Source organism: Centruroides vittatus, unplaced genomic scaffold (assembly GCF_030686945.1).
Source record: "Centruroides vittatus isolate TY-2023 unplaced genomic scaffold, ASM3068694v2 scaffold_769, whole genome shotgun sequence".
Classification (NCBI taxonomy): Eukaryota; Metazoa; Arthropoda; class Arachnida; order Scorpiones; family Buthidae; genus Centruroides; species Centruroides vittatus.
In genome coordinates this window covers 3,185,767-3,198,010 of record NW_027122717.1, presented here as the reverse complement: position 1 = coordinate 3,198,010, position 12,244 = coordinate 3,185,767, and the positions used below count along the sequence as shown (strand labels likewise).

At 34.0% G+C, this 12,244-nt stretch overlaps 2 protein-coding genes across 2 annotated transcripts in view; both read left to right on the top strand.

Moving 5' to 3' along the window:
* The window catches only part of LOC136989770 (cation-dependent mannose-6-phosphate receptor-like), a 213,176-nt gene that overhangs the window by 116,233 nt on the left and 84,699 nt on the right, over window positions 1–12,244 (top strand). The gene's annotated exons all lie outside the window — the stretch shown is intronic.
* On the top strand, window positions 4,027–11,380 carry Manf (mesencephalic astrocyte-derived neurotrophic factor). The gene is made up of 5 exons (XM_067287998.1): window positions 4,027–4,181; window positions 10,365–10,465; window positions 10,542–10,666; window positions 10,736–10,877; window positions 10,948–11,380. The coding sequence occupies exons 2-5, from the start codon at window positions 10,378–10,380 to the stop codon at window positions 11,112–11,114; spliced, it is 522 nt and encodes a 173-aa protein (XP_067144099.1). The 5' UTR covers window positions 4,027–4,181; window positions 10,365–10,377; the 3' UTR covers window positions 11,115–11,380.

Genomic DNA, 12,244 nt, shown 5'->3' with positions numbered 1-12,244 from the left:
GTGCAAAATTTTGATAAAGACCACAATTGTTAAGTGTATACAAAATTAAATTTTTATATTTAAGATTTACAAGAAAATTCCAGAAAAATTGTTTTTAGAATTTTGTTGTAAAATTTTGATGTAATTATCGTCCTGGCTATTTACTACTGGTTTTATTAGTGGCAATTAAAAGAATTTTATTCTTTTGTCAAAATTGAATATAAGCAAATTCTTAGTCATTTCAAGACCCGTTGGTTATCCTTATATCAGGTAATCGCACGAGTATTAGAAATGTATGAGCAGCAGCGCCGCGAGCTGTTTGAGCGCCCGTGTGCAATACCAATTTGTCGCCCCCTGGACGTGCCGCCCGCGTGCGGTGCACGCCTTGCACGCCCGCTTACGGCGGGCCTGTGTATGAGCCACTAAAAAGTTATTTCTTATCTATTGAGAAGCATCCAGTTGTGCTTAAATCATTATTTGAAAACCCATTAGATGAAGTATATCTAATGTTTGTACATTAATTAGCCTACAGTTTTCACCAAAGTTTTTAAAAAATGGAAAAAGAATCTAATTGTGTACCGTATATCTCGGCGGATAAGACGATGTATAAATTTTCGTCAAAGTTTTATAGTTTTAGCATATATCTGTCCTATAAGACGACCCCCAAACTATCAACGGCCTATGAATTTAGTTTAGATCAGCAATCATTATCTGAATAATAATACTGTATAGCGTATATGGAATTATGTCCTATTTGTAATTTTTCGAATGAACAAATTTTATTTTCTTGCATCTGGCGATTTTTGCAAACATTCGCACTAATTCGGGCATTTGGGTAATGACCACGACTATTCACAAAAACATTGTATGGGCTATTCTATTTTGTGCACATACCCTACTCTCTTCTAGTAAATAATTACGGTTTGTCTGTCTTTTTATAATGGTCTTAATTTATATAAATTTCAATCTAATTTTTTTGTATCTGTCCTATAAGACGACCCGGATTTTCGGGGCCATTTTTTATGGTTCAACTATCGTCTTATCCTCCGAGATATACGGTAAATAGAAACAATGTCTATTTTGGAAGAAGTTTCTGATATTTTAAAAGTTAGGTTAGAAACAAATTTTCTCCCATTGACAGTGAATAAAATTCTGAACAAAAATGCAGAATTGGAGAAAGAATGCCAAAATATAAAAAGAAATTGCTTGATTATGTATCGAACTGGACTTGAGTACTTAAATCATTGGAATTTTCAATTTTTGTAATTCAAAGTTTTTAATTGGATGTCACTTACAAAAATCCCTGTCTGGGAGGATATTATGGAAAGTATTGAATATCTAAACGAAAGAAATATTGCAGTTGACGATTCGAAGTGCGTTAATCAGTATAGTTCTTTGAAAAATTATTGGGGATACTATAGATTACTATCTATGGAATTTCGAGACTTTGAGTATATATCTGAACTGAGGGGACCGAGACGAGTTCAACGATACCCTATTTTTGGACCGGAGACGAAAAATAAAAAAGTTATCATACTTTTTTCCAGCGATCACGCGATGATAGGGAGTCGCGTCGCTCTCCGCTAAGTCGGCCTCGCTATCGCGATCGGGAGTCCCGTCGCTTGCCGTTAAAATTGCCTTTAGTAGATGTTTTCCCCCTTTTTTTACTTTGTTCAAGAACTACCGTGAATCGATCACTAGTTTAGCACATGGCGGCGTGTGGTGGCGCCCATACGAGAGGTCAGTCGGGCCGCCATGTTCGCTGCCATAAGTAACATTAACCGAAATGGCGATCGCGCGATGATCGGAAGTCGCGTCGCTCTCTCCGCTCTCGTATCGCGTGTTTAACCCTCCGGGAGATGACCGTAGTCCGACGTCATGGTTTGCAGACTTTACCGCAAGATGGCAGTACTAGCAACTATGGTGCCGTCTTCATGAGAGCATTAAAAAAGTATGATAAGTGAAAAAGTATGATAACTTTTTTTATTTTTCGTCTCCGGTCCAAAAATAGGGTACCGTTGAACTCATCTCGGTCCCCTGAGTTCCAATATATAATCAAAGTCCTGAAATTCCATAGATAGTAATCTATAGTACACCCAAATTATTTAAAGGCAAATTCTAATTTAAATGAAAATTTACTTAGTGAAAAATGGCTTGTTATTGACAGGCAACAGACGATGTGAAATTACATTCTGAATTGCTTAAAATTTGCCAATACGTTTTCAATTCCCACGCACAATGCCACCACTGAAAAAGTATTAAGTCTGGTGAAATCTCAGTGGACAGATGAACGAAACAAAATGACAATTGAAACAGTAAAAAGTCTGGTTATGCCGTTATGGTGAAATTCAACTTTAACAATCGTAATTGTTTAGAATTTTATGATGAAATCTGAAGAAACGAATAACTGCTTAACAGAATCAGCACACCAGAAAAATACGATTTTGTGCGACAACCTTAATTAAAATGTGAACAATTAAGTTTGTGTTTCAAAAATACTTTTGAAAAGCAATTCGTATTTGTAAAGGTTCAACAAAAAATCTTTTTTTTTTTTTTTTTTTTTTTTTTTTTTTTTTTTTTTTTTTTACAAAATTAGGTTAAAGTGTTCCTAGGTAACTCCTATGGCGGCACTTCCGGAATCTCGATAGCATTTGCGATTACAAATGCAAATTTTTTAATTTTCGTGGGCCCGAGGACGCACGTTCTAACTTAACCTATTTTAATAATTTTAATTATCAAATTATTCTTTTCTTCTGTTTGCTGGAATCAGAGAACATGTTCTAACCTACCTAACCTAGCGGCCGGATGGCCGAGCGGTCAAGATTAGCAGCCTGCCGCCCTGGGGGACCCGGGATCGAATCCGGACGGGTCGAAAAATCCCCAGGAATTTTTCGGAGGGTGGTGTATTCGGATATGTCGGTCCCCGTCCCTCACCACCCGGCCGCCCCATTGTGGTCCTGGCCGAATCCATAATGGGCTTGCTATAAGAGGCCTCTTAGTGCCCACAGGGCGGAAAGAGTTACAAAAAAAACCTAACCTAACCTATTCTATTCCCTAATAAATTACCAATAATTTGGCAATTTATTAGAATAGGTTAAGTTAGGTTAGAACATGCGTCCTCGGCCCACGAAAATTAAAAATTTGCATTTGTAATCGCAAATGCTATCGAGATTACCGGAAATGCCGCCATAGGGTTACCTAGGTACACTTTAACTCAAAATTTTCCTCTTATGCGTCCTCCTTTTCGACATTTTTTCTACAGGAATTGTCTTCCCTTCGCATCAGGTTATTTGGTAATTCTATTCTATACGAAAATTTTATTCTTATAAGTTGACTTAATTAATTAATAAATCGATATTAATTTGTAAAAATTTAATGTTATGTTTTGAAGCAAATAATGCAGTCTGCAAGTGATGTAAAGATGTGAACTCCTGTTGTACAGTACGTCTTGTTATACTCTCTTATGGCAACTCTGTGCACGACATTTGCACATCTCACTTGCTAGAAAGAAATTCACCGATTCTGAATTCACGTGCTGCTTCGTAAAAATCAACTATTTCGGCCTCGTTTCTTTAAAAATAAACGATCTAAAGCCAAATCGACAATCGTATATTACAAAAAACTCAAAAATAAAGCTGAAATAATTAACAACAAAACAAAAAAACACTTTTAAAAATACACGCGTGGTATGCAATTCTCGCTAACTTTGCCGGTTGGACAACCGGAACGCCGTCTTATCGGGAGCAGTTGTCCCTAGAACGAAAACGAAGAGCGAGAACAATAACAGTTCCCCATTCATATTATCTAGTAACCATGATGATAACATATAAAACGTTCGTTCAGGTATAATAACGCCATAATTAAAGAAAAAAATTACATAATATTAAAAGTTAAATAAAAATAATTTAGTATACAAAATTAATATATCATTTTAAAAATTACTAATTAAAAAATAATAAATCGAGTTTGAAAGTTATTTAAAATAAATGAAAATTATTCTATTGTTTCCAGGATTCTATTCGTAAGATGGCGTCTTAGAGAAATCGACCAATCAGAAGAAGACAAATGTCCTTTAAGCTAAAATCGAGATTTGTCAAAGGAACAGTATTCAGTTATTATTATTTTCAATCGAAATCGTATCTTGTGTGACGTCTGTCTCGTCTTAAATATTATTATAACACGTCTACTAAGCTTTGTTTATTGTAAGTATACGTTTTACGTCATTTAAAACACGTTTTAAATAATATTTATGTTTAAAAACTACAAAGTATGAGTGGACAGCGTTCAATGAATACAATTCGCGGTAGAAGTTACTTTTAGCTACTTAGTTCTATATTCCTGTATGTATGATTTAACTAAAGTATCTTCCAACTAATTCGTTTAGTATAAGGACAAATATGTGGTTTTTAACACAGGAAATTTGATTTTATAGAAGATTCGTTTGAAAAAAAATCGAATTTTTTTTTTCCTTTATGAAATTCTACATTAAAAATCATCTCTTCAACATGATTCTAGTTCCTGCACCAATATGCACTTAACATAAAGTTAATTTCTTTAATTTTATTTATTTATTGGAGCTTGACGTAATGAGCACACTTTCTTAACTGCATTTTTGGACTGAAAGAAGGGTAATGGAGAAAATTGCTTGTTTGAAATTTCCATACTTGCTTACACTTGAGAGAGCTGATCTTGCTCACTGTTCGAAATCTTCCAATCTTCCTTACCGTTTGAATCCGCCGGCAATAAATTCAAAGGCTTGAATATATATATATATATAATTTTTTTTTTATTGTTAAAGATTAGATTAGAATCCACCCGTAAATTGATTTGTGTGGAAACCGACCGTATATTTAATGCATTGTTGCATTTCCTTGTATAAAATAATGTTACACGATTGTCTTTTGAGGATCTTTTTAAGATTATAAAATAGATTACATACAGAATTCAAGAAGTGATCAATGTAATATGTACTTATTAAAATGTAAATTCAATTCAATTCAATTCATCTTTATTTGTAATAGGCCTTGGCCTGTTACAAGGGGAGTTATGATCAACATTCATTAAATAAACAGTTACATAGTTACAAATTTTTTAACAAAATTATACAAGTTATAAATAGATTTTAACTTAGCCACATGAAAAAACATATACATTTCTTTTTCCGAGGAGCACTCATTTAAATTATTTAAATCGAAACTTTGTCTTAGCACTATTGCTTTTTCGCATCCACAGACCAGATGAAATTTAGAGAAGTTTTTTAAACACCTCGGACATTCAATTTTAGAATAAATATAAATCTTGTTTTCAATCGTTATTACATCATTATTAAGGCGAAGCTGGACGAAGAACCTCTTAACACCAAAGGGGAGATTAAACAACATGTAATTATTAATATTAGGGTAGTCCAGTATTATATTATATGGAATCGGCATCTTTCGTGTCCGGATATCCTCCACATCAAGTATCAATGAATTCTCCATTACATTTCTAGTAAGCTGTCTACATAAATCTCCACTAATCTCCGGAAGGTGTATAAACGGGCCCATCGAAAATCCAAAATTATTAATTACTCTAGTCAGGTGACTTACCCAGTTCTTTCTCGATTCGATTCGTAATGATTTCCTATATAATTGGTTCAAAAGACTAAACAACAACTGCCCACTGTCTCTCACCTTCATTAAAAATTTTACACATCTCTTAACCAACATTGACGTCATTCTGAATCTATTCAACTCTAATCTTAGTATGCTTCCAGGGATTTTATAGTCCAGTAAAAACACTCTCCGTATGAACTTATTTTGAATCGCTTCTAACTTCTGATATTTTGGCAAACACCAAATTGGGGCTGCATAGCTTGTTGCATTTACAATTATTGAATTAAACAGTTTAAATTGCGTTTGGGTGTTTTTTAATTTAATTTTTGAAAATAACATTCCTATACTTCCTATTAACTTATTTGCCTTGACCAGTGACATTTTGACTTGTTTTTCAAAGGACAACATAGGGGTTAAGATTACCCCTAAAAACTTTATTTCATTGACTATTTTTAATTCCTCTTTATTAATATAAAATGACATGTTCCTCTTTGAAAGCTTAGAACCATTTCTAAACACCATGATAGCCGATTTCTTCGGATTAATATTCAATTTTAATTTATTAAAATATAACATTGTTTGCTGAATTTTCCTCCGTAGAGCAGCAGCAGTGGGGGCGATTATCACAATATCATCTGCATAGACAATGGAGTGAACTATATTTTCTTCAATCAAGAATCCATCCTCTTCCCTTTCAAAACTGTTATTTAAATCAAAAGTATAAAAATTAAAGAGGTGGGGGGACCATGGGTCACCCTGTAACAGCCCACGATCTATCCTAAACGGCGCCCACTGCGTGTCATCTTGTCTAATAGTCGCTTCATAGCTTCCAAATAACAATCCTATCATTTCTACCATTAAAGTCTCCGCTTGATAGTATCGCATTTTATTTTGAAGGTTTTTAATATTTACTGCATCATATGCCTTCTCTATATCTAGGAATAAGGCGAAAACTTTCTGTCTCTTCTTATACAGCTGAATTTGTACAATGGCCATTAACACAAATAGAGCTAACTGAGTCCCACCTTTTTTGACAAAGGCAAACTGCGTGGGATTCCTAAGATTTTCTCTGTCAATCCATGCAATAAACCTGGAAAGCAGCACTGATGTAAACAGCTTACGAAACGTCGGTAATAATGCAATGGGACGGTAATTGCCAGGTATTAACCTTTCCCCTTTCTTGTATAACATGAAGAATATTACTTTGTTCCAGTCAACTGGAACTACTACTCTTGAATAAAAGCCATTATATTGTCTTGCAAGATAACTAAGTATAGATACTGGTAAATTTTTAATTAATTTATTAGGAATATTATCTATACCTGGTGCTGATTTCACTTTAAGTTTCGCAACGCATCTTTGTAATTCCTGGACACTAAACACTTCTTCACTAGTTTTTACCTCAGTATAAGATTCTTCCACATAAACTTGATCCATTTTATTACGATAATCGGCTGAGAACCCTTCAAAATACTGTAGCCAACTAGTGTACGGTACACAACTTGGCTCTCGTAAATAACCAGTGGGTCGACGAAAATCATTTATGATATCCCAGAATACTTTCGAGTCCTTAGCTTCTATCAGCCTATCGTTAAGTTCGGATAAATATCTTTTCTTTTTTGCCTTCACAAAATTCCTGTACCATCTTTTGTTCTGTACATATTTCTTCCAGGCTGCTTCTTGATTTGTTTTCCTAAACTGAGCTAAACTCTTTTGCTTCCTTATCTTGTAGTAGTAACATCTATTGTCATACCAAATCTGTTTAAATCTCCGTGGTTCACATCCCTGCCTGTACTTTACACGACACGCATCTATTATCGCAATTAGATTCTCATAATTATCAATCGGTCTGTGGAGTGATTCTTGGACTAATATCTCCTCAAACTTTTTTGGCAAATCTTGTGACAATTTCTGTTTATCAAACCTTCTACTTCCCAACGATCCCGCCTCTTTATGTTTCTGTAGTTTGTTCTGGCAGAACTCCACTCTTGGACTATCTCCGGACAACAACAACTGTACTGGAAAATGATCTGAGTGATCAAGGTCAAGAATCGACAACTTTATACACTTACTAAGCATCTCCTCTGAACAAATGATATAATCTATGACTGACTTGCCAGTGTGGCTTATAAACGTATATTCCGCTGGAATATCTCCGGTAAATCTCCCATTTAGCATAAAGAAATTATTTTCACGTGTAAAATTTAACAGTACTTCTCCATTATTGTTCGACACTCTATCCTTCGATATCCTCGCATTATCAATTCTCAAACTTTTTCCTTTATATATCGTATCCAGTTTGTCGCCTATACGTCCATTAAAATCTCCACCTAACACCCAAAGGTCGGAATATATTAACCATTGGTTGATTTTTTCTTGTATCTCTACAATATGCCCTATAGCAGCTGACGATGGGGATATATATACTAGAACGATTCCCAATCTCGCTTCTCCCCACAACAATTGTAGCCTCTGGTTTAATTCCACCAAGGCGAATATAAAACTGGAAGTAATATGTGTTTGCACTAGTTGACCAAACGATTTCTTAATTAATAGTAACAAGCCCCCAACTGGTCGACCAAATTTTTGTGGCTTTTGAGCATTACTATATAGAATCCAAAACTTATCTTCTAGGGGTCTCTTCCCTATCTTATTTATATCTGGTATCCAAGTCTCTGTGAATCCCATTACTTCATGCGATTGTAAAAACTGCTTAACAGGGTCTTTATAGATTTTTTTAAAAAGGCCTTGGATATTCCAAAAGCTTATACTAATTTTGTCTAAGATAGCCTGAATATTTTCCTCGACTTGGTCTAGAGGTAACAAGTTTAATGAACTCTCCTGGTAGAGATTACTATTTTCCTTAATATTAGTCAGTTTTTTAACATCAGATTTCAACCTCTCCTGTTCCCGCCTCTCTCTATCAACAGTCTGGCGACTCATAAAAAATAATTAATCTGTATTACTTCTTCCGAATTTAAATCATACGTAAAGATATTACCATCTTTTATGAAGCAATCGTCTCTAACCTTTATTTTATGTCCCTTTGCTTTTTCTTGACTTATCATCGAAGTTAATTTTTTCCTTCTGATCCTGGATCTCTTACATAGATCTGCTATAAATAGAGGCTTTCCCTTTCCTGTACCTGACAATTTTGACCTCTTTTTCCAGAACTCTCGCAAAATCGAGTTTCTCTCATAGATAGAACTTAATATAATTTTCACAATAGATTTATCATCCCCGCCCGACACTCTGACCAAACTATCAGGCAAACAGTCAGGTAATTCTAGTTCGTTCTTAATATAATAATTAATTTCATCCGCGAGATCGTTTGTCTTAAACGGGAAGTTCAGGACTATAATATTATTCTTTACTTTCTCGTTTCTCAAAGAGTCAATTTGAAACTCCAGCTTACCTTGCAGTTGTTTACCAGACTTAACTAACTGGTCGAGGTCGGTCACTCTCTGGAAGGCTTTATCCAATTCTTCTTTCAGTTTTCTATTCTCTTCCTTTAGTGAGGTTACTTCTACTTTTAGTGAGGTTACTTCTACTTTTATCGTACTTAAATCTGAATTTAACTGCATAAACTTTTCCTGAATTAACTCGTATATTCCTTTTAAAGTATATTGGGTCTCTTCCGTTTCACATTCGTCCTCTTCCGCGGCCACTGCAAAGTAGTCTTGAATGTTTGAATCTCTCACTATCCCACTTTTAGTTATAGAAGGGATTTCTACAATTTGTTCTTGTTCACCCTGCATCAGATTCAATAACTCATCTCCACTCTCTAATTCTTTCGCACTACCTTTCCGGGGTCTTCCACGCCTCTTACTTTGCATATCTGCACGATCAATCTCCTGAGGAGATCTAGCCAAAGGCCCAGGGTTAGACTCTATCCCCGCAATTTGCAATAAGCACATTATTAAACTTATTCCTAAAATATTTGTGTATTCGTGAACTTTCTGATACGCCATATTCAATTACTTTCCACAATACTACGATAAAACGTCACTTCTAGCCTCGCATAAAAAGTCACCAGCACCGTCCACGACTCCCCCTTTATTCCATAAAAATGTAATGACACTTGTTAGATCTGAAAATGTATTTGGACCAATAACTGAATTCATTAAAAATTATTAAATGTTGATTTAAGATTATACGGGTATTTTAGAATAATAATTCCTAGTTTTTCGGTTTAAAAGTCTATACAATGCAACAGTTTAAAGTCTAATTATAAAGATTATTTTAATCTAAAAGAAGCATTTGTTAAATTGTTCTAACCTTCATCATAGGTTGCTTAATTAAATGCTACCATAGTAGGCTTATATTTTGACTTGGAAAGATATAATAATAATGCTGGAATAAGAGTATAGTCTGCTCGGAACCAAGGAGAGCCATAGGCACTAAAGTTGTCCCCAGTTGGCAGTGACTCGCATGGTTATATGTACATTAACAGCTCTGGAAGCAGAGATTGAATAGAGGTTCAGATAACATAACTGGCAGTCCAGGTTAGAGTACCTTGCTGGGCCAATCTTTTCTTCAAAACACTGTATTATAACTTTTAATTTAAAGTTATTTCTAATTATTAAATTTACCACAAGATGGCTTCCTAACCACCTATTTCTAGGCAAATTGCTTTGTTAGTTTTTGTAATCTGTGAATTACTTTTAATGCTGCTTTGACAAGCATTATTATTGCTTTTAAATTTAATAAAGTAAGCAATGAAAGACATTAAAAAATGTTTTATAAGTTAAATAATAAAAAAAAATCATAATTTTATAATTTTTATTACAGGAAATAAAACAAAATGGAAGTTTTACAATCATTGATGATAGTTGCTAGTCTCATAGCAGTATTACCTTACACATTAAGCTTAAGGGAAGGTGAATGTGAAGGTGAGCTTTCTATACTTTTAGCAGTTAAGAACAAATGTGATTGTTTATATCACTAATGAGTTATTATTATTTAAAGTTTGCTTGGGAGTAATAAATAAACTAGCTAAGAGTCTAACAGATGACGAGAAGTCTCTGCCAGCCAAAATAGAACAGAAATTTAAAGATCTCTGTCTAAATACAAAGAAAGCAGAAAATCGTTTTGTAAGTGATTTTTGTTAAAGGGAAATTCCATATTAGGAATTTAATATTTAAAAATCAAAATTTTTTTAGTGTTATTATTTAGGAGGACTAGAAGAATCCGCCACGTCTATTTTAGCAGAAATGTCGAAACCCATGAGCTGGGGTCTGCCGGCAGATAAAATATGTGAGAGACTGAAGAAAAAGGATTCGCAAATATGTGAACTAAGATATGGTGAGTGGATGCCGACAAAATTACCCTGTAAGGGCTTAAGATTATTTATTGGTTTTATTTTCTTTTTCAGAAAAGGTAATTGACCTCAATACCGTAGATTTGAAAAAATTGAAAGTAAGAGATCTGAAGAAAATCCTTTCCGACTGGGATGAGAGATGCGAAGGATGTATCGAGAAAGCAGACTACATCAAGAGAATAGAAGAATTAAAACCAAAATATTTCCATCAAGAATTGTAATGGAAATGGGACTTAGGACATTCATCCAGACATTTAATTTGTGCTACAAAAGAAATGGTAATTTTATATAATGGCAGTTGTACTGAAAGATACGGCGTCGAATATTGTAGCACCGAGTCATCAGTTTCTTTCAACATCACAAAGTTAATTTATTTGTGGATTTCACTTTAGTTGTTAAAGAAAACCCAAAATTTTCAACTTGTTTGAAAATTTTAACTTTTATCAACATGTAACATTTTCAAATAAACTGAAAATTTTCACTTAAATTTGTCTACAATATTTTTTTTTCTTCTCAAATAAAAACAAAATTAATCATACACATTATATATTAAAGTTTGCAAATAAGGAGTAGATTTGATGAAGCCGTACTTGTTACTGTTCTGCTGACAATGCAAATCTGGATTTTTTAAGGGATAACAAATACTGAAAAATACTTTGTACTGAAGAAATGAGGGAGAATAGAAGTAGCAAGAGCTAATTTTCTCAAAACAATCATTTGCATAGATCACAGTACCCAAGTAGACATATCTTTGTACTAAAGAATAACAGTTAAAACCAAATAAAAGAAGTCGGCATTGCCAAATCTACTCCATGCAAGTAAGTTGTAGGAAAATATTGTTAAATCGCAAATAAAGTTATATTAGTATTGTGGAAATCTAGGCTAGAATATAGCCCCGTGTTCATTTGTGCAAACATTTATCTGTTCCAGGAAATGGGAGGAATTTGACACATTTAAGAACAAAAAAAATCTTAACGGAACTAGCTTAATCTAACAAGGGGAGGGCATGACCTAGGAAATTCACTTTGGGATGAGACTTGGTATATAGGTAGTACTCCTTTGGGATGTTCAATCCTCAAAACAAGAAAGTGCAATGGCCAGCCAATTTTAAGAAAGAGGCCTTTAAAAATTTGAGCTCAGCTTATGTACTAATAAGTTTCGCTAGGTTAGCAGCTGCTGAGTAGCTCAGTTGACATCGTTCTTGGCTACCGCCAAGTCATTCAGGGTTCAAATTTCTGTCTCGATTAGTATTTTTTTTTTCTTTCTAAAGATTTTTAAAAAAGTATTTTGAATATATATAAATATTAAAATTTTATTATAACAAATAATTCCATTTAAAAAATGTTTAACA

Bases quoted from the DNA above. Each gene is read 5' to 3' on its own strand.
- Manf (XM_067287998.1), top strand. From the start codon at position 10,378: ATGGAAGTTTTACAATCATTGATGATAGTTGCTAGTCTCATAGCAGTA. The intron at 10,466-10,541 runs GTGAGCTTTCTA...TATTATTTAAAG, and splicing joins AAGGGAAGGTGAATGTGAAG to TTTGCTTGGGAGTAATAAAT. The intron at 10,878-10,947 runs GTGAGTGGATGC...TTTCTTTTTCAG, and splicing joins AATATGTGAACTAAGATATG to AAAAGGTAATTGACCTCAAT.